Source organism: Gouania willdenowi, chromosome 18 (genome assembly GCF_900634775.1).
Source record: "Gouania willdenowi chromosome 18, fGouWil2.1, whole genome shotgun sequence".
Classification (NCBI taxonomy): domain Eukaryota; kingdom Metazoa; phylum Chordata; class Actinopteri; order Blenniiformes; family Gobiesocidae; genus Gouania; species Gouania willdenowi.
In genome coordinates this window covers 757,793-781,369 of record NC_041061.1, presented here as the reverse complement: position 1 = coordinate 781,369, position 23,577 = coordinate 757,793, and the positions used below count along the sequence as shown (strand labels likewise).

At 36.1% G+C, this 23,577-nt stretch overlaps 2 protein-coding genes across 3 annotated transcripts; one reads left to right on the top strand and one right to left on the bottom strand.

The window, feature by feature from the left end:
• Positions 1 to 3,093: 3,093 nt before the first annotated feature.
• Positions 3,094 to 6,826, top strand: LOC114480764 (endonuclease domain-containing 1 protein-like). The gene is given in 4 exon segments (XM_028475185.1): positions 3,094 to 3,097; positions 3,344 to 3,413; positions 3,415 to 3,526; positions 5,715 to 6,826. Coding segments are annotated over 4 exon segments (549 nt in total). The 3' UTR covers positions 6,078 to 6,826.
• A 5,946-nt stretch (positions 6,827 to 12,772) lies between these two features.
• ovol1a (ovo-like zinc finger 1a) lies at positions 12,773 to 23,157 on the bottom strand. 2 transcript variants are annotated; one of them, XM_028474002.1, is made up of 5 exons: positions 22,861 to 23,157; positions 15,849 to 16,066; positions 15,592 to 15,771; positions 14,729 to 14,873; positions 12,773 to 14,401 (listed from the first exon to the last, which is right to left on the bottom strand). In XM_028474002.1, exons 1-5 carry the CDS (start codon positions 22,958 to 22,960, stop codon positions 14,067 to 14,069), a joined length of 978 nt encoding a protein of 325 aa, XP_028329803.1. In that variant the 5' UTR covers positions 22,961 to 23,157; the 3' UTR covers positions 12,773 to 14,066. The 2 variants fall into 2 exon arrangements, with proteins under 2 accessions (XP_028329803.1, XP_028329804.1); XM_028474003.1 differs by lacking the exon at positions 22,861 to 23,157 and adding an exon at positions 18,875 to 19,115.
• Positions 23,158 to 23,577: the final 420 nt, after the last annotated feature.

Here is a 23,577-nt window from a genome sequence, read left to right as displayed (position 1 = left end):
CCTCCCTGCTCCCTTCCCCCTCCCCTTACTCCCACCCCCCCACCCAGGTTTAACACTCTGTACAAAAAATGAGTATGGGATGAAACTTGAATTTAAATTGATGATTTGAATAATTGCTTTTAAAATCTGAATCTGAATTGATTTAATTTGAAATTGAATCTATTGGATTAAATGTGTATCATGATAAAATTGAAACTGTATTTCATTTAATTGAAAAAAATTCAGCTTCTTAATTCATTCTCACTTTTCAGTTTTTCAATGAATGTTTTTGTGCCACACATCTGGGACCTGGCCTCAGGGAAAACTAGTCGAACACAGATGAAGAATTTTACGACAGCTCTTTAGTATGCCTTACCATAGCCTTACCGCCGTTGTGAGGCGTTTGACATTTTGCCCGTTTTCTTGCCCTGCTTTAGCCTTTCCTCCAATTTAGGGTGATTATTTTTTTACAGTTATAAACTCTTTATCTGTAGCATAAGTCTGTATGTATTTCAAATTATTTTTCTTTATTAAATATACATTCATGTTATGTTGTAGTTTTTTTAGTTTAATGTAGTTTCTTTTTGTTTTAGTGTCGTCTCGTATATTTTTATTGTTAATCATGTCGTTATTATCTAGTTTATTATTATTATTATTATTATTTACCTTATTTAGATATTATTTCTGTAGTTTTAATGTGTATTAGTTTGTTTTTTCATTTATTGTAGTTTTATGTTTTATTGTAGATAACATGTATATTCGTCCTTTTATTGTAGTATAATGTGGATTTATGTCACTTCATTGTAGTTTAATGTAGTTTTATGGCATTTTAATACAGTTTCTTTAGTTTTAATGTAGTTTCATTAAAAAAAATTAAATGTTTGTATAGTTTTATGACATTTTGTAATAGTTTGTGTAGTTGTAATGTAGTTTAATGACATTTTATTAAAGTTTGTATAGTTTTAATGTAGTTTTATGATATTTTGTAATAGTGTGTATAGTTTTAATGTAGTTTTGTGACATTTTATTATAGTGTGTGTAGTTGTAATGTAGTTTTGTGTGTTGTGTGTTCTCTCTGCAGAGGGCGGAGCAGCGTCCGTCCTTCAAACAGCTCTGCCTAAAGATCTCAGACATGTTGGAGAGCGAAGCCTCCTCAGTTTGGACTCATTTGACCTGCAGTGAAGAGGTTAACTAAGAACACAGGTGGTCACAGTCATTGTTAAAATGGTTTAACAGAGAACTTCAATGAAGAAAAGATGACTTAATAAAATAGTGTTAAAGCTACAGTAACAACATAATATTGCACATTTTTGCACACTTTGAAACATGTAAATATTAGAATAATAAAGGTAAAGGTTCTCAGTAGTAATGGAACTTCATATTTACTGCAAATAGAGTCAACATCAATCTATTCTTTATACGTCTGTGACAAAGGACAGGAACAGATCTATTTTATGTCTATAACATCTATTTTTTTATACATCTATAACAGATCTATTCTTTATACAACTATAACAGATATATGTAATTATGACTATAGATATTACTTTATAGATATATGTAATTATGACTATAGATGTTACTTTATAGATATATGTAATTATGACTATAGAAGTTACTTTATAGATATATGTAATTATGACTATAGAAGTTACTTTATAGATCTATGTAATTATGACTATAGAAGTTACTTTATAGATATATGTAATTATGACTATAGAAGTTACTTTATAGATATATGTAATTATGACTATAAAAGTTACTTTATAGATCTATATAATTATGACTATAGAAGTTACTTTATAGATATATGTAATTATGACTATAGATATTACTTTATAGATATATGTAATTATGACTATAGATGTTACTTTATAGATATATGTAATTATGACTATAGAAGTTACTTTATAGATATATGTAATTATGACTATAGAAGTTACTTTATAGATCTATGTAATTATGACTATAGAAGTTACTTTATAGATATATGTAATTATGACTATAGAAGTTACTTTATAGATATATGTAATTATGACTATAAAAGTTACTTTATAGATCTATATAATTATGACTATAGAAGTTACTTTATAGATCTATGTAATTATGACTATAGAAGTTACTTTATAGATATATGTAATTATGACTATAGAAGTTACTTTATAGATATATGTAATTATGACTATAGAAGTTACTTTATAGATCTATATAATTATGACTATAGAAGTTACTTTATAGATCTATATAATTATGACTATAGAAGTTACTTTATAGATATATGTAATTATGACTATAGAAGTTACTTTATAGATATATGTAATTATGACTATAGAAGTTACTTTATAGATATATGTAATTATGACTATAGAAGTTACTTTATAGATATATGTAATTATGACTATAGATGTTACTTTATAGATATATGTAATTATGACTATAGATATTACTTTATAGATATATGTAATTATGACTATAGAAGTTACTTTATAGATATATGTAATTATGACTATAGAAGTTACTTTATAGATATATGTAGTTATGACTATAGAAGTTACTTTATAGATATATGTAGTTATGACTATAGAAGTTACTTTATAGATATATGTAGTTATGACTATAGAAGTTACTTTATAGATATATGTAATTATGACTATAGAAGTTACTTTATAGATCTATGTAATTATGACTATAGAAGTTACTTTATAGATATATGTAATTATGACTATAGAAGTTACTTTATAGATATATGTAATTATGACTATAGAAGTTACTTTATAGATCTATGTAATTATGACTATAGAAGTTACTTTATAGATATATGTAATTATGACTATAGATATTACTTTATAGATATATGTAATTATGACTATAGCTATTACTTTATAGATATATGTAATTATGACTATAGAAGTTACTTTATAGATATATGTAATTATGACTATAGAAGTTACTTTATAGATATATGTAATTATGACTATAGAAGTTACTTTATAGATCTATGTAATTATGACTATAGAAGTTACTTTATAGATATATGTAATTATGACTATAGAAGTTACTTTATAGATCTATGTAATTATGACTATAGAAGTTACTTTATAGATATATGTAATTATGAGTATAGAAGTTACTTTGTATGTCTGTAATTGGAGTTTTGACTATATAAGGTATGTTATAGATATATTTAGTTAGTCTTAAGCAGAATGAGGTGTTAATATCTCCTGTTTACCATTAAAGTGTGAACAGCGTGTGAACCTCAGAAAGGAAGGATGTGGCTCGTCTTCTTTGTTGGTTTTCAGTCCGTTGTTCCCAGTGTCGGAGTGCAATGAGTTTTTTCTCAACAAACAACCACCTTGGGTTCCAGGTATCCTGGAGAACGGTAAAATCCTGAACCAGGATCGTTATAAAGTCATCTGTCAGACCTTTAAAAACGAGAAGGTTTTTCACGCTCTACGACACGGAGAATAAGATTCCGTTGTTTTCTGCTTACAAGTACAGAGGGAACGGTGATAAGAGAGAGAGAGAAGGCTGGTACACAGAACCAAAGGTACAAACATAACCATCTGTCACACTCGCTGGGTTTCCATTACAGATGTTCACAAAATAAAAGCCATATTTCTAAATGTCAACAAAGTATAATTGCGCTTTGAACGTGTTTCCATTAAACGTTATTTTGGGCTGTAGCCTTACAACTCCCGTAAATTCTCCTCATGAAAGTGTAAAAACTTTTTTGCGTTATTTGAGTGCTTCGGTGAAATTCAGGCGTTTCCTTTACCAGTTTTTATTTCGCTATTTAAATTTTGCGCATTTCCAAGGGTAACGTAAACACAGCTAGTGATAATATCATCACGTAGATCTTTGATCACATTCTCTCAAATTCTTGGATTCGCTGTTTTTTACACGAATGAACACAAGGGTATCATCAGCACAGAGCTGGACTCTAGTTGTGTTTACATTACAGTTTTTCACAAAATAAAAGCAAATATCCAGTTTTTATTACACATTTCCAAGGGTAATGGAAAGGCAGCTGCAGAAATCTTAGAGCCACATGTGGCCCCGGGACCCCATGTTTAATAACAATATAACATTTTTGGAAGAAAAACCAGAAAAAAGTGAAATTTAATCAAGCATTTATTTGACTTTAACTCTGGACATATTTACTCTGTGAATGATCTTTTAACTCAAGAGGAATATAATTTTTTTTTTAAATTAAAAGCAAATCATAACAATCTGGTGTGTAGTAGATTGTGTAGATTATTTTTAAACCCTCCTCAACCCCTATGACACCTCTCATACTCTTGATGGTACATCTTGTGACGTCTTAACCTCTTCAACCCCAACAGACCCACCGATGGGGGCAGCTCCAGCTTCCGTGACTCTCACAGGTCTAAATGTTGTAAAGGATGAACAAAATCACACATTCTATATCTCTCTGTAATCCTAAGAAACTATAGAAGCTAAAACTGTAGCTAATCCACATTCAGAACTAAAGAGCACAGCACACACACACCAGGCCATTATGTTTAAAGAGTCGACAACTCAGCAAACTGCCTTTTTCAGTCCTTTGCTTCACAAAATAACCACAGATCTCTATAACAAGAGCCTACGTGAAACTACAAGCTGAGCTAAATTCACTGATATACAGGTCAGGTATGTTACATACCAAAATAACGCTACAAAATCAGAAAATACACAGTGGAAAAAGTCAACAATGATGACAAATGGTGTCTTTGTTGTTTCTAATCAAAAGTTGCTCCAATGTGAATAAAACTCCATATTTTGATAAATCCAAACTGTGTTGTCCGATAGATAAAGCTATTACACACATCTGAACATTTCTTAGTCGACAAATCCGTCCAGTGAGCGCTTAGTGCTCGTGTGTAAAATGACGGTCCCTCCTTTACCCAGCTCTGATTGGCCAGGGCTAAAGCCACTCCCATAGTGTTTGATATCACCAATTTCTACAGGCTCTGGGCTTTACAACGCTAGGTCAAACATTCTGATTGGTTGAAGCATTGCTGAACTAGACACATGCGTAACAGCATCAAAGAGTGGAACCAAAAATAGCATTACCGCAAAGACCTGAATGAAAATGTAAATGTGTTTATTTCAAGCCAAATTGCAACACCTAGTGGTCAAACATAAGACATCAATGATTGGAATCAATTTGACTGACATATTACAGTTATACACTTATTTCCAAACTTGTGGAAAAATTTGGCACAGTTGTGGCAAAGTGAGCCTGAACTTTTTTGTTCAAAAACATGTTTATCTTTGACCGATTGTTTATTATTATCACCAAACTAGCTGCAGTTGATGTTAATACATTAGTTCAATTATTTCTGCTTTTATAGCCTTTGATAATGATAAGTGGCTTTATATTTGATGTAAATCACTAGTTGTTTTTTGATGGACTACAGATTTCTGTATTTAAAACATTATTTATTGTCATCAGTATCATATATTTCACTAATGGTCCTTCTTCAATCTGAACAACAATTAGCCATGTAGGTCATGTAGAATCTTAGTTTATTTGTTTTGTGTATGTGATTTTCATGGGAAAAGTTGCTGGGGTTTAAGAGGTTGTGATATCTTGTCGCATGTTATTGCGTCCCATCTTTATTTATAGACGTGCTCTGTGTGTCTTGCTGTGTGTGAATTGTTGACTGGTACTTTGTTGTAAACCTTACCCGTCTCTACATCAAAGCTAACATTTCCCTTTGTGCCTCTCACAGCTGGAAGGCAATGGTATGTGGGACGGTACGTACCGAAATCAGGCCGATCTTGAAGATTACATCAACTCAACGATCTACAACAAGGGCCACTTGTTTCCTTTCAGCCACGGCTTCAGTGAAGATGATAAACTCTCCACCAACACGCTGACCAACATCGTTCCACAAGTAAAGACCTTTAACGGAGGCAGCTGGGCAAATATGGAAACATGTACCAAATGTGTCCTGGACCAGCTTTGCCTCAACAATAAGGGTACCAGTGAGGGTTCTGTAGTAGTTAAAGCAAACCAACTCAATGATAGGGTGAATATCCCTGATCGGCTCTGGTCGGCCTTCTGTTGTTACAGTATGACAAAGAACAAATGACTCGCCAGCGCTTACTGGGGGGAGAACAAGGAGGGTACATCCAACTATCTGAGGACCATAACTTTGAATGACCTCCAGCGTGAGACAGCTCCAGGGCTGGTGGTGTTTGAGGAATTAAATTGTCCTCTTTTCACCACGGTGGTGGAGTTTTACCCAGAACTCAAGGCTTTGTGCAACTGCCTACCGCAAGATACAAGCAAAACTGACTATCCAACAACTCCCCGAACATCCTCAACTACTACCACTACCACCAGGCCAAAAACTCCCCAACGTCCCACTAGATCCCAGTCCCCATCAACCTCTACCAGCTCAACCAGACGAAGAACAACTACTCGGGAGAAATAATCACAAATATCAACAAGAGGGAAAACCAATTAAACCAATACTGGACTCCAAACCGTTCCAACCAATAGACAACCGGGAACCAATGAAACCATTACGAAAGCCTCTACTTCAACCATGGCAGGAACCTGCACCAGTGAAACAAAGTCTGGACCCAGAACCAGTTCAACGCCTACAGGAACCAAAACCAGTGAAACCATTGATAAAGACTTTAACTTAGCATTGACTTGAACCTGCACCAGTACAACCACTACACAACCCAGAACCAGTGGAACCATTGGAACCATTGCAGAAGCCTTTACTCCCACCATGGTACCAGTGATTAGTACATTTTCTAACATGTTCTAAGAACCGACCTTTTGTCAAAATAATAGTGAAAGTTTTTTTGCTTTTTTCTTTGTTTTTTGCCTGCGGACCCATTGATAATGGGTTAATGTGATTAGCATATTCCCACTGGCTGATTTTTTTTTTTGTTTTTGGCTCGTTGTTTTTGAGTGATGTTGGTGTAGAATCATGTATAAAGAAGTAAAATTCCAAGTTTATTGAGGTTGCCTTTAATTTGTGTTCGCTACTTTGATCTTTGTCTCTACGTCAATCCTTTGATTATCGACCTTCATGTTCTCGCTCTGACTAAACACTAATGTGTTTATTGTTCTGTTTGTGTTCCTTTTTGTTGGAAATTGTTAACATTCTTTTCCACATTTTGGTCTTGTGTAAAAATTCACACACTTTGGATTAAAAACAAAGATCTAAACTTTCCTCCATTGTTTTTATAACCTCCAACATAAATACACACAATAACACACAAACCAACATAAATGTACACAATAACACACAAACCAACATAAATGTACACAATAACACACAAACCAACATAAATGTACACAATAACACACAAACCAACATAAATGTACACAACACACAAACCAACATAAATGTACACAACACACAAACCAACATAAATGTACACAATAACACACAAACCAACATAAATGTACACAATAACACACAAACCAACATAAATGTACACAATAACACACAAACCTCCAACATAAATGTACACAACACACAAACCAATATAAATGTACACAATAACACACAAACCAACATAAATGTACACAATAACACACAAACCTCCAACATAAATGTACACAATAACACAAACCAACATTAATGTACACAATAACACACAAACCAATATAAATGTACACAATAACACACAAACCAACATAAATGTACACAATAACACACAAACCAACATAAATGTACACAATAACACACAAACCTCCAACATAAATGTACACAATAACACACAAACCAATATAAATGTACACAATAACACACAAACCAACATAAATGTACACAATAACACACAAACCTCCAACATAAATGTACACAACACACAAACCAATGTAAATGTACACAATAACACACAAACCAACATTAATGTACACAATAACACACAAACCAATATAAATGTACACAATAACACACAAACCAACATTAATGTACACAATAACACACAAACCAATATAAACATACACAATAACACACAAACCAATATAAATGTACACAATAACACACAAACCAACATTAATGTACACAATAACACACAAACCAATATAAACATACACAATAACACACAAACCTCCACAACTAAGATACACACTATAAGCTTAAGAACGCACAGCAATGAATGAGAAATAGAGACAAAAATGCACAGTACACAATAAAGAACACACAAATGATGGATTGTTGGAAATTGTCCATTGTGTTAATATTATTTTCCACAGTTTGGTCTTGTGTAAAAATTCATACGCTTTGGATTAAAAACTGTGGACCTGTGTCCTTGACAGGTCCACAGTGTCAACACTAGGGGGAGACAAAAACCTTCTGATATGAGCAGAAAAAATAATATATATATAATATATCCTGTATATTACTTTATGTGTAACTAATCATTTTTTGTAATATTCACAGTGAGAAAAAACATTCTCACATAAGCACATAAAAATGATTTAGAATTTTGAGTCAGGATTCAGGTTTTCTATCGCTTTAGTTTAGTTAAATTAACTTTAGTTTGAAAATAAGTTAAAATAAAAAATACAATTTAAAAGTAATAATTTTGGCCTCTTTCTTTTTTCACTCGTAACTATAAATGTTTTTCACATTTTCTAAATTACTTGAAAATTTTCAAAAATAGTGAAAAATCTGTCTGATCTAAACCTGCTGTTTAAATCTCCCAGATTGACCTCTGAATTATTGATTTAAAGTTAATTGTCATTATTATTATCATTATTATTACTATTATTTTCTGTTTAGTTCTTGATTGTTAATGTTGTAGTTTTGAATCCGTTCAAGACTGTTTCGTTAAAATAATTCTCATTGTTTAAAAAATATAATAACAATTAATAAAATTGAAAATTAAAAACTGAAATAAAAGCGTTATTTTTCTTCTTCTCTGCTACTATTTAAAGCAACCATGGGTGAAATCTCGTCCTCTTCCGGTCACAGAATCTCACGGTTCACACATTCTGGTATAACACCTGCTTTAACGGGATTATTGTTACCATGACAACCAGGCAGATAAGTACGCGAGCTTCTTCTTCTTTGCCTGCGAAACGGCGGGTAAAACTAGTTTAAACCGACCAATAATATGGTGGTACAACCGGAAGTAGCTGCTAGCTGCTGTTAGCGTTAGACAGTACAGGAGTTCAAATATAATAGTAACTTAATTTAAGTGATGTTACTAAAAAATGATTGTGTTTTAACAATATTTATAGCATCGTGTTTACAAACCTCAGAATAAATCCTTGTTTTATTGGATTGTTGTAGTTTTATTTCCCCTGACAAATGTTAAAATTGTTTGTTTTCTAAAATCTGTGTTCATATTTGGTGCTTGAACTGAAATTAGTTTGAAACCAGTGATTTATGTTTTATTTTAATTAGGGATGTCGGATAATGAAACTGTTATTTTCACTGAGTTTATAAAAGAGTTTTTTTTTTTTTTTTTTTTTTTTTAAAGCAATGCTAATGTCTCAGGATTTCCACCAAATATGTAGCGGACACATTTTAAATCACCGTAACTCTGTCAATACTGGGAAACATTTTTGTTTGTTTGGCGACAGAACAAAGAAAAACAGCACAGGTGAAAAAAAGAGGGCAAATAACAGAGGCCCTGAAGTACAAAACACAAATGTAAAAGAAAGAACACTTAAGCATGTTCATGTTCTCTTGTTTGTGTTTTGTCTTTTTTGTTTGTGTTTTCTTCTGCATTTTGTCTTTTTTGCGTTCATGTTATGTCTTTTGTGTTCAAGTTTTATTTTTTGCATTTGTGATTGCGTTTCTTCTTCTGTGTTTTGGCTTTTACATTCGTGCTTTGCACTTCAGGGCCACCGTAGCTTCCTGAGCTGCTATACCAATGGTTCTCAACCTTTTTCAGATCTTGACCCCATTTAGTTCTCACAGATATTCGGTGAACCCAGGGACATTTATAAAGTTAGTTTTTGATCATGTTTATTAAAGTGTGTGCACCTCCTCAGATATTTCTATACTGCATTTTATTTGAACTACATTCATATCTGAGAAAGTTTAATTGTAGTATATTTAAGTATAGGATACAGTTATTTGATACTTAATGTGTGTGATGTGTATTTAAATAATAATAATGAAAAAATGTAAGAATAGAATTTAATCCGTTTTTACCATTTTTTTTTTTTTAACAATTTCTAGACATTTCAGGCGACTTCATTTCAATTCCAGGTGAACTCACATGGGGCCCTGATACCAAGGTTAAAAAACACTGTGCTATACTGTATATTTCTATTTTAACAGGCCTTAATGTTATGTTGCGGGCTAAAATCAACAAAAACCTAAAACCGTGTAACTGCAAATAAATATATAATATGTAAATGTTCACAACTGGGAGTACTGGTTGGTCTGGTTACTGGTAAACTCAAGGTATTTCCTGCTCATGGAAAGCACCTACCATCTGTTTTAAAAGTCCCCAAATATCTGTAACAAACATTAATAGTATATAATCATCATAATTGTAGAGATGGAATAATGTAAAGTGAGTAAAACAAAAACCTGAAATAAGCTCAGAAACCATGACATCACACTGGGATATTTCACTGGATTTGTTGTTATTTATTCATTAAAAAGTCACACTGGCTACATCGGAAGCAGCGAGTGTTTCTGAGACCGTTATGTTGCTGTCACCTGACTCCTCTCCCCTCTGTCCTCAGGGCTGTGGAACACTCAGGAATTCCCCAACAAGACCCGGCACAGACCAGGAATCCAGCCTCGCCCTCGGGCTGCCGTACCAGCTCGTCTTTCCTGATCTCACCAGGATCCCAAGAGAAGGTGGAGTTCTAGATTATAACGAGTTCTCTGACACCGGCTTGGTTTCCTCACAGATTCAGTGATGGAGGTAAAAAATTAAGAAAAAAACAATATGTGCTTTATTTAATTTGTGCTTTAATTAAAGAATCAGTCATGAGACGGTACACAACAATGGTGAAAAACAATGAATAACAGCTTTTTAATGGAAAAAAAAAAACCATGAGGAAATTTTAAACAATATTCTCTACAGCAGATATAGGCAAGTGGTGGCCCAGGGGCCACATGCGGCCTTCAGTCTAATTTTGTGCGACCTCCAAAACAAAATTGTAATTCATGAAGTTGGAAGTTATACGAAAAAATCCAGAAAACTACAGCAAAATGCACAAAAAACAAAAACAGAAAAAGATTTTTAAAAAATATTCATAAAACACAAAAAATGACTACAAAAACAACAACATATACAAAAAGACTTCAAAGACACACAAAATGACAGAAAAATGCACAAAATCACAAGAACAGAAAAAACTATAACAAAAACACACATAATGAACTGAAAAACACACACAAAGACAAAAAAAATCTACTAAATCAATGCAAAATGTGTGCTTTCAAGCTTGTGTTAATGCTCAGATTGGTCATTCTTCTAAATGCTGACATGAATGTTGATAATGTGGCCCTCGGATCAGACAATCGCATTTTTGTGGCCCCGCTGTGCCATCTGTGCTCTACAGCAGTGGTTCGCAAACTTTTTCGTCTCTAGTTCCCCCTTTCTCTTATTTTGAAATCCAAGTCCCCCCTTATGTCTGACTACAACATTTTGCTCAAAATACTATGAAAAACAACTCAATAGTGAAATAATGGAATAAATGAGTGAGAATCTCTTGTAAATAAGTGGAATGAAACAGAAGTTGGTTCTTATTGAATAGAATTATTTCCATAGTTTTATTTCTGGTCATCTCCCACCACATTCTTTGTATTTTCAGTTCATGTCCTAATCATCATTATGATGATTATCATTTGAGCTAAAAATAAACATTGTAAAACCCCATATTTTAAATGCTTTATTTTGTTATTTTCCTTTAGTTAGCCCTTTTCCCGTTATTGTCCAGTATCACCAAATGTTTGATGCACAAAAACTTGAATGTCGTTCCACAATCAAGATTTTGAAAAAAAAAGTCCTTTTGGTTTGTGTCACAGAAAACCGGTTCCACCCCGTTACCCGGATGAGTCAGAACTAAGAATTTGGTCCCTGCTAAAAATAGTTTGTGTAACATTATGTCAAGTATTTTTTCCATTTTAACTGGGAAATAAGGTGGTTATGCGTTTTCCCTTTCCACTCTGTTACCATCAACCGTATCCATGGAAACTCCAGTAACACGTTTTTGATCACTGTTTAAAAAGCCAATGAAGGACATTAGGTATTAGAGCTGGAACCATTGAGTTGTAGCTCAGTGTGTGATGGCTGTTGTCTCACTCTACTCCATTACTACTAAAAGGTAACGGAGTGGAAAGACCTTCATCTTTCACTCTGGTTCAGTCCCAGACTCGGTGCAAATGGTCGAAGGACAGCTGATAATTTGATCTCCTTGGTTTGCGTTCATAGAACAACTTGTGATCGGCTCCAAACAGCTTCTGGTGCAGTTCCATCAGCTAACTAGTTACTGTAACTAGTTACTGTAACTAGTTACTGGAGTAGAGACTTCTCTAGGCAGAGAAACAGAAACCTGAAGAAGAAGCTATCATCTATGGGTCAAAGCCAGCGCTGTGTTCACAAATTTCTTCCTTATTAATTATTTTAGTTACAGTTACCTCATAGTGAAATATTTAGTTACCTACTTACTCTGTAATTTTAGTGACTTAGCTACTTACTTTTATAATTACCTACATAGTGAAATACTAATCACAGAGACTTTGATTCGTTACAACAGTTTCACTAAACATCTGGACATTATGATAAAAACTGCAGTACCATTAGCGTTTTAAATAAACCAGTAACAAAGGACACCAGATCTAGTTGGTTGTAATATATTACTCCCTTTAATTAATAAAGTGTTTTTCATAGAAATACTCCCACAGTTAATACACAAACACACATGCAAGAAAAGTCCCGCGCTGCAAACAAACATGCTAGCTTCAACATCTGCATCACCGTAGGAAGACGTTACAGACCCAGAACAGGTACCGACAACCGACAGACACCAATCACAGTTTTTATTTCTTCAACAAGTCTGGGCTAGGGTTTGGACATGTTCTAATGTTGGTCATGTCTTTAGTCGGGGTCATCAGTTAGAAGTTCTCAGTCTGGGCTAGGGTTTGGACATGTTCTAATGTTGGTCATGTCTTTAGTCGGGGTCATCAGTTAGAAGTTCTCAGTCTGGGCTAGGGTTTGGACATGTTCTAATGTTGGTCACAGCTTTAGTCGGGGTCATCAGGTTAGAAGATCTCAGGTTCTTCATCGTCTTTGGTTTGCTTTTGTGTTTTTAGGGCAAGTTCTGACGTTTTTCATTGGTTCAGAGGCAAGGTCTTTGGTTGGTCTTAATGTTTCTGGCATCAATTCATAATTGGTTGGTTTAAAAGTCTGGTTTATAGGTCTTTAGCTGGTTTAGTTGGTCAGTTATGAGGGTTTTTGATCGGTTTGGGGGTATCTGGATGGTTTGATGGTTGTTGATCAGTTTGTTGGTCTCTTTAGTCTTCAGTTGGTTTGGTATACCAGAAGGTTTAGAGCTCTGGGGTCTGTTTTTTTGTTAGTTTGTTTAAATGGTTTAGGGTCCTTCAATGGTTCTTATAGTCTTTTGTCATTTTGTGTTGGTTTTCTTGGTCTCTAGATAATTTAAAGGTCTTTGGTCAGTTTGGCAAAAATGGTCTTTGAAGAGTTTTGAAGGTCTTTTATCAGTTCGTGGTCTACAAATGTGTTTCATTCTTTGGTCCGTGCCGTCATAAACCTTAATCTGCTCCAGAGATGGACAGGATCTGGTCTCGGTACACTTGCCTGATTAAGACTAGGTTTTAAATGTCAGTAGGTAATGGACTGGTGTATGAGAACCTGGTGGACTTTCAGAGCTGAGAACAAAGACTGCTAAAGTGAAGTAAATGAAGACACACACCCTGAAAGAAAGACTTTTGAGAACTTCACGGCCTTTGCTGCTAAACGTTTACTGTAAAGGTTCCTTCAGGTTCCTTGTTGAGTCCATTTCATGGCCTTTGAGGAGCAGGTTTTTGAGCGGAGAACTCATTCCTCTTCCATCTGTCTGTCCTTCATCCATAAACCCCTGAGTTACCATCTCCTGGCCTCCGACTCCTCCTTTACTGCCCGGACGATCCGGTGGTGTCGTCGCTGTCGCCCGCCTGAGGAGAACCCGGTACCGAGTCTCCTGGGTCGCTAGCCGATGCACCGCCTGCTCGCCGGGCGCTCTTGCCCTTCAGCAGAAGACTGTCGGGGTGGAGCGAGTGGAGGTGCAAGGCCAGGTCGTCCTGAGTCCCCGCCGTGTGGCCGCACTCCTCGCACACGTACAGCTTGTTGCGGCGCTCTTTGTAGGCGTACTTGAGGGTCACGCTGTGGATCTTCTTCATGTGCGACTCCAGCGAGCAGCGCTGTGTGAAGGCCTTGTCACACAGCGAGCACTTGTACGGACGGACGCCTGTGGCGGGAAGAAAACCAATGTGAACTCATTTCCTTTCATTATCGTCGGCGTACATTCTGTTTTACCTTCATTTTGTTGTTGTTCTCTATTTATTTATTTTTTTGTCATTTTATGTGTTTCAGGGTCATTTTGTGTATTTGTGTTGTTGTTTTGTATATTTTTCTCTCATTTTGTGTATTTTTGTTATTCTGTATGTTTTTTCTTTCATTTTGTGTATTTTTGTTGTCATTTTATGTGTTTATAGGCTAATTTTGTGTATTTGTATTGTAAATTGATCCGGCTCAGAGGACTGCGACTGCGTTTAGCCGTTAGCGAGCTAGCTACCTGTGTGCGTGCGAACGTGTCGTTTGAGGTCGAAGGTGTCGTTGAAGCCTTTCCCACAGAAGCTGCAGAGGTGCCTCTTGGTCTCGTTGTGGCACTTGACGTGTCGGTTCAACATCCGCTGGTACTGAAACGTCTTTTGGCAAATCTGAAAACAGAACCCGGGTTTAGAAAAGAGCTGAAGAACCTGAAAACTATTCTACCAAACATAGTTTACTGTAAACGTCGTATTCTGACACCGAAAGATATCAAACTAATATTAGAACACATCATGAACCTCCAACGATAAGTAGCGATATTACATTATTATGCTTTATTATTAACAGACGTTACGACTGTTGAACTAATTATGACAAAAGTTCTTTAGTTACTCACATAGTTACTTATTTTTTAGTTCTGTACTTAGTTACTTCCTCATTTACTAATTTATATATTCAATTCAACTTCATTTATAAAGTACTTTAAATCCCAGAAAGACGGGGACAAAGTATATTTAAATACCAGTAGTTGCCTAGTTTATTACTTACTAAAATAAAATACTTCATTACTTTTGTACTTGCATAATTACTGACTCACTAAATTAATTAGTCACTTACTGGTAATTATCTAAATACTTAGTTACTTGTTAAGTTACGTAGTTACTCACATAATTACCCACTTAGTTACTTAATAAGTTATTTAACTATTCAGTTTCTTACTAAATTACTTCATTGCTTATTTACTGATGAACTTAACGACTTGCTTCGTAAAAGATTTAATTACTTAAATCATTAAATAGTCCTGGAGCACTATTTCTCATTGAACTATTGTAACTACCAACATCATGTGATTCTATGACAGCGTGTGATTGGTCGTGACATCAGTACCTGACACACGTACGATGCCGATGGTGAGGTCTGAGCGCTTGCTTTGGTCGGAGGCGCCTCCTGGAGGGGCGGAGTCATGGGCCGGGGCGCGATCATGACAGAGGGGGGTGGAGCTAAGTGTAAGGGAGTCAGGGTGAGAGGAAGCGGAGCGTGCTCAGGTGGGAGCTCACCTGTGGTCACCTGTAACAGAGAGTCAGACGTTAGAGACCTGCTGGAGACGCACACACACACACACACACACGTTTACCACCACCTGCCTTGATCTTAGAGCGGATGTAGGCGGAGCCTCCCGTTGACCTCCTCCTGACCTCTGGGCGCTCCTCAGGGGGGGCAGTCAGCCCGTGGGGGTTACCCAGCACGGTGCTGGAGGGCAGCTGGGCGTCGGACGGGGAGTGCTTGGTGAGGCAGAGAGGGGCCCCCTCCGCTGGGCTGGCCTCGGCCTCCACCATCAGGACGGACGGAGGGAAGATAGACACTAGAGGATAGAAACACCATGGATGTTACACATGGAGGATAGATCTACACTAGATGATAGAAACACCATGGATGTTACACATGGAGGATAGATCTACACTAGAGGATAGAAACACCATGGATGTTACACATGGAGGATAGATCTACACTAGAGGATAGAAACACCATGGATGTTACACATGGAGGATAGATCTACACTAGAGGATAGAAACACCATGGATGTTACACATGGAGGATAGATCTACACTAGATGATAGAAAGATTACGGTTGTTATGGGTGTAGAAATGAAATGAATTACTTTATTTCTTTTAAAACGTACTTAAGTACAAGTAAGGGTGTGTTATCTGATGACATTAGATCGTTAAGGATTAAAACATGAGATCGTAGAACCATCTGTAGTTCACATTTTAACCCTTGCGGTGCCGTGTCTGCGTCATATGTCTGTGATCCATACACAGAACATTCAAAATCACATCATTTACTAGTCAGCATGTCAGAGTTACAGACACTGAAGAATTATTAAGAGCTTAAACAGGGCAGAAGTACGCCCCCCCCACACACACACACACACACACACACACACACAGTCAGCTGTGTTAGCGACTGTCTGTCAGAGGCTCAGTGCAGATGTCTGTCTGTCTGTTAAACTCTATCAGTTCTGAGTGTTAAACACTGAGAGATGTTTGAGGAAACACTACATGTGTTTCTCTTCTCTAACTACTGCAGCTAACGGGGCTGTTTACACATTCTTAAAGAGACAGTGTCCTGAATGTGATTTACTTTAAAAACTACTTTCAACAACTCAGAGCTGCCCTGAAAAAATCATCACTACATCATTTAATCACATTTCAGCCTTAATGAAGGAAAAAGTCAAAAAGTAGTTATTGTGCTGTTAGTGATTAATAAAAGGGTCTTTGTGGCTCCACTGACTTTGACCCATTATTGATAATAAATAAATGGTTTATATCACCACCTATTGTAATTTTAAGGAAAAATATATAGATATGAATATTAGTCCATATCACCCAGGCCTAATGTAACCAAAGCAGTAACGTTTTATCTGATAAAGGATATGATTGTCTTAACTGTGTGAAATGAGGCGTTCAAACACTGTTTAAAGTATGATTTTATTAATATGAGTGTATTACCTCAATAACTAATAGAAATCACTAGACTGATATACTGCCTTGTCATGTAGCAAGTGATGCTAATGCTAATGCTACACTACTTTAGTTAAACAAAGTAAAAAGTCTGTGACTATAAGAACATGTCAGACCTTATGTTTGATGTTAATTGTACTTAGAACCAGTTTGATAAATTACTTACATACACTTGACTTAAATGATCTTTTATTATTTTTTTCCATTTAGGACTATTATTTTAGGTAGGTCAATTGGTTTGTTTTATTGGTAAATAACTTTAAAATAGTCTAAATGATTTGAATGAGATTTTTTTTAATTGTGTTTGTGATTTTACAAAGAATAAATTGTGAGATGATTTTTTTCCCGTAGCATCCACTCCTACGTACAAAAAAATGACTGATTTAGAAAAATACTCAAAAGTACTCATAAAAGCAACTTCAGTACAGTAATGTGAGTAATCCATTACCTGAATGATCCACTACAGACTCATTTATAACAACAGACACACAAACATCTGATCTGAGGGTCACATGATCAACACTAATGTCAGCATTAGAATAACAACCAATCAGCATTAACACAGGAAACAACAAAGGCTTTGAGAGTTTTTGTTGTATATTTGTGATGTTTGGTGTACTGTTGTCGTTTTATGGCTTTTTAGGGTCATTTTGTGTATTTTTTAAACCATTTTGTTTATTTTGTTGTCGTTTTGTGTGTTTGTTTCTTACACACTGGTCTGTGTGTGAGTCTGTGACCAACAAACACCATCTGTAAGACAGCAGCATCGCTGTGTGTGTACACACTCAGTTAGCAAACACTGTGTGTGTGTGTGTGCTATTCTATAATACCACTTATCCTCCACACACACACACACACACACACACACACACACACACACACTCTCTTACACTGGTCTGACTGGTCGGACCTGCAGCTCCAGCTTTTCCTCAAACATCTCTCCTCTGGAGGCGTGGACCACAAAAAAAGTGTGTGTGTGCATAACGCTCCTTTCAAACAATCAGTGGATAACATTGTTAACCTGGGTGTGTGTGTGTGTGTGTGTTTGCTGAAGGTGTGCTGCTGTCTGCAGAGTCCGTTACATTAACCCTGACTGAGCCACTGTGAGAGGGCGGAAACCCCTCAGGGACACACACACACACACACACACACACACACACACACACACACACACACACACACACACACACACACACACACACACACACACACACACACACACACACACACACACACACACACACACACTATCAGAGTTTCATTGACTGCGTCGAGCGACAAAAGCAACACAAAAACAAGTAACACACAATGACAACAAAGACACAAAAACTACACATATACACAATAATAATTAACCAACCAATGACCATCCAACAAACCAACCAAGTATCCAACTAACATCCAACCATCTTATTTAAAAAAGGAAATCACCCAACCAACCAACTTATCAAACCACTTTAAAAATAATCTGATTAACCCTTCATTAACCTTCCAAAATAAAATAATAACCCAACCAATGACCATCCAACCAACAAGCCACTGACTCGTTGTGCTCCACTAACCTCATGTTGTAAACCACTGGTCTAACTGGTGTTAAAGGCTGAGGTGAACGTTTTGATTAGAGGAAATGTGCCGTTACTCGACGTACCTGCTCTGCCTGCTTTAGCCCACACACTCAGTGACAGAGGAATGATAATGACTCAGAAACAGGCGTGTTAGCGTGTGTGTGTGTGTGTGTGTTTCCATCCGACACACAAAGCATGTGCCGGAGCCTGTTTTCAGTGTGAAATCAGCCTTTGTGTTTAATCTGCTTCATCCCTCCTTCAGACGCTTTCCCAACACGCCACTGACGACGAGTCTGTATTTACTGACAGGACACACACACACATACACACACACAACTACAAACTACACAAAGGGAAACAAAAATACACAATATTACTCCAAAAAACCCACAAATGATTACAAATAACTAAAACATGTACAAAACGACAACAAATTTGACTCCAAAAACAAAAAAAGAAAAAAAAATTACACTTAACACAGAAAAAAACAACATAAATATCAAATGACAGAAAAATATACAATCAGACGACAAAAAAATATGCAAAAAGACTCCAAAAAAACACACAAAACAACAACACAAATACCAAATGACAGAAACATTTACAATAAAGCAACAAAAAAGGGGGTAAATGACAAAAACACACAGAAAAGGCAACAAAAATATAAAAATAAAAAAAAAACACAACTACAAAAGGACAAAACAAATATGCAAACAAGAAAAACACACAAAATGAATTATAGAAAATGAATTATAGAAAAATACACAAAAAGGACACCAAAAATACACAATGTTATGCCAAAGATGGTTATAATTAACTAAAACGTATACAAAACCACAACAAAATACAAAAAATAGCAGAAAAATATAGAATAAAACAACAAAAATGATAAAAATGACTTTAAAAACACAACTACAAAACGACACAAAATTACGCAAACAACAAAAACACACAAAATGAATACAAAAACATAAAGAATTAAAAATACACAAAAAAGACAACAAAAATACACAACATTACTTCTAAAAACACAAGATGGATATAAATAACAATTATATACGTATACAAAATGACAAGAAAACAGAAAATGTAGAATAATTCAACAAAATGACTCTAAAAACACATAAAACAACAACTTGTGAAAAAATGACAGAAAGATCACAATAATGCACACACACCACGGCAACCAAATGACAGAAAAACTGAAAAATGGCAAAAACACACAAAAGGACTCCCAAAATATTTTTTAAATTACATAAAAAGGACAACAATAATTTAAATTTCAACTATAAAAACACTTTGCTGCGCCTGTGAGCTGCATTTTAAATATAGATTATTTTCTCTCATTTTGTGTATTTTTTGTTGTCATTTTGTGTTTTTACAGTCATTTTGTGTATTTTTGTTGACATTTATGTGTTTGTAGGGTTATTTATTGTACTTTTAAACGTCTCCGCTGCGCCTGTGAGCTGCATTTTAAATGTAAATGACAAACAGAGCGAGGCCCAGGGTCTCCCACAGCTCACACAACAATCCCCATTGTTGTCACTGGTGTGGCTCTTATTGTGAAGGTCCGTGGTATCAGATAACAGGTAAACAACCCCCCCCCCTCCCGTGTCACCCTCTCATCCTTCACCGTTTACTTCTGATTCCTGATGAAACGACTCCACTGAGCAAAAAATCACTTCATGTGTTTTAATTGAGACGAAAACTCAAAAATAATCTCATCTTTGCTTTGGTCGTTTCTATCTTTTTGTGTTTTTTTGTTGTTACTTTGTGTACTGTAACTTTATGATGGAACCTGTCCACTAAAAAAAAACCAAAGAAAAGACCAAAATATAAAAATTATCCATAGATTACAAAAAGATTGCAGAAAACGTGTAAGAATTTCTTAGATTAAAAACTAAAGAATCTGAATTAAAAATATGAATGTTACAAAAACAAACTAATATTTTACGAAATAGTAAAAACTAATTTTACACTACTTTACGAAACAAAAACAATATTAAAGAAGTTAAATGAGGCGATGAATAAAAGTGTAAAACAAAACAAATATCCACATTTCTTCTATGTAAACAACAGTGAAATGTATGATATGAATGATGTTGCTAATAATCTAAATGAATTCTTTGTTAATATGGGTCTGGATTTAACCAGGAAAACACCTAAATCAGTCGTACCTAAAGGATGGAGCGATAATCTATGTGACAGCAATTTATATTCTATGTTTATGAATGATAACACCTGTGGAGGAAGTGATTGAAGTTAGAAACACAAAAGACTGTGAATAAACCTGTTTCAATATTACCACAATTTCCAAAAATCCTCAAAAAGCTTTTCAATAATCGTTTGTTTCAATTTCACAGATAAGCACCATCTAGTCTCTGAATGTCTATATGGATTTATGGCAAACCGCTCAACATCATTGGCACTAATCAATTCAGTTGAGGAAATAACTACTTGTCTTGATTAAAAAACCAATACGCTATAGAAATATTTGTTGATTTATTCATGACATTTGACTCTATAGATCAGGAAATTGGAGATGTATGACATTAGAAGGTATGGCTTTGGATTGGGTGCAGAGCTTTTTCAACAATAGAAAGCAATTTGTTAGTTTTGGGGCACATTGTTCTACTTCCTTAAATGTTACCTGTGGAGTTCCCCAGGGATCTGTGTTGGGTCCAATACTGTTTATTCTCCACATTAAAGGGATCCTACATGTCTTTTTACAAATGTGTCCTAAAACCTTTGAAATGTCCTTATTAGAAGATCTATGCCTAACAAAACATATTATTTATTAACTTTTAAAAATGGGACTACTTTACCATGTGCGCCGCCATGTTGAAATAACACCAATGATGACACCAATCGCCCCTTTTAGCCCATTAAGTTCTACAGGAGGTGAAGCATTCAGGATCATTTAACAGCTTTTTCACTCAAAATAACAACTTGTGCTACTTTGGGTTGATCTAAAAATCAGTCAAAGTTAAAAAAAAAAAAAAGTCGACGTAAACCTCTTTTGTTTACTGAAATTTGATAAACAAAATCCGTGACCTGAAAAAATCTGTGACCGCAGGGGGCGACAGTTCCAACTCTGCTGTTACGTAGACGGCATGCAGAAGAGAAGAAGAGCTCCGTGCATGTAAATACAGACAACCAGGATCCACTGCTGCTCATTAATGCCGACCCAAGTAAAATCTGTTTGATGCAAAGAACCAGCGTTCTAGTCAGAAATGGATGAAGGTTTGGTTTAAGTCTGGTTTTTGTGCTCTTCTGCATCACGTCTATGAGATGGAACTGTCATGGGGACCCTGACTCTAATCAATTCTGTCCAATGAGAGGCTAGTTCTGAGGTAGGGGGCGGGGCATGGAGCTACAGAGCAGCCAATCAGAAGTCCAGTCCAACTTTATTTAAGCACTTTAACACAACCACAGCTGATCAAAGTGCTGCACAGATGAAAATAAAACACATAATTTAAAAGAAAAGAAGAAAAAAACACCAAAATCAAGTGGTAATGATGATACCAAACGTCCGACCGATCAACCATCCAACCGATCAAACAACCAACTTTAAAATAATCAATTAATAACTAACCAATGACCATCCATCCAATCTCAAAAAATCAACCAACCAATGACCATCCAACAAACAAGTTATAACTGTGTGTGTGTGTGTGTGTGTGTGTGTGTGTGCCATAATCAGATCAGAGGGTGAAGGTCGACCTTTTATTGGTTCTTTGATCCTCTTTAAAAACGCGTCAAACCGACCCACTGCTTTCTCACACTTTAAAGTCTAATCAGATCAAATATGTAAACATTTCACCTGCTCAATCGGATTAACTGTAGATTTAAAAAAGGACTGAAGCCCTGTGTGTTTCCGTTATCCTGCCCCGTTACATAGATAGCCCCCCCCCCCCCCCCCCCCCACTCCTCACCGTTAAACACACAAATCCCGCGCGTAAAACCTTGCGTAAAAGTGCGTTTTCCGGTGCGTAAAAGTGTCGGAAAGTGCGTAAAAGGTGTCCAAAGGGTGCAGCGGTGCGTGATGAGCGTGGTAACGCGGACTCACCTGGGATGTAGACGTCCCCCCGTTTATGGTCCGGGAGTTCACTCCAGTTCCGCTTTCCCGGAGAAACGTTGGCCTTCTTCACCAGAAAGGCCCGCGGCATGACTGCTCGGTGCGTGCCGCCAACCGCAGGTAGAGACGCTTTCACACACACACACAGGTGACTTTACTATCCAGCTACAGCTGTAGCTACAGGTGAGTCCCTCGCGCTCAGGTAAAGCAGCAGCTCCGGAATAACGGGAGCGAGCAGAAAACAAACGGCTGATGCCACGGACGCGCGCTCACGCACACGCGCAGAGGTTGGGTCAAACCTGCAGGTCCTCATTTAAAAAAAAAAAAAAAAAAAAAAAAGCAGGAAACGGGGCGCAGCGCGCATGCGCCACAGGAATAACGGTGACGGAGAGGTTTTTACCTGTGGAACCGGTTCGGGCTTTGTTGCGCCTCGCCCCGCCCATTGCTCTTAGCCCCGCCCACTGCGCTCTGAGCTGAGGAATATAGAGACATGAAAGGAAACATCAGATAACAAGTTTACCACAATACTCACATCACCCCCCCCCCCCCCATTACCTTTAACCTTTGACCCCGGAAACAAACTTCACACTAGGATACACCTTTAATCACATCTGGTACACATATTGTATGTTTATTTTGTTACTGTGTGTGTTTTACTCATCGTTTTGTTTATTAATTATTAATTATTTGTGTTCTTTTTTATTCATT

What these genes read in the sequence shown, in the direction of transcription:
- ovol1a (XM_028474002.1), bottom strand. Translation starts at nt 22,960, where the DNA reads ATGCCGCGGGCCTTTCTGGTGAAGAAGGCCAACGTTTCTCCGGGAAAG. An exon ending in CGGCATCGTACGTGTGTCAG is followed by an intron (nt 14,874 to 15,591) that starts GTACTGATGTCA and finishes TTCTGTTTTCAG; the next exon opens with ATTTGCCAAAAGACGTTTCA. An exon ending in ACACGTTCGCACGCACACAG is followed by an intron (nt 14,402 to 14,728) that starts GTAGCTAGCTCG and finishes TTCCCGCCACAG; the next exon opens with GCGTCCGTCCGTACAAGTGC.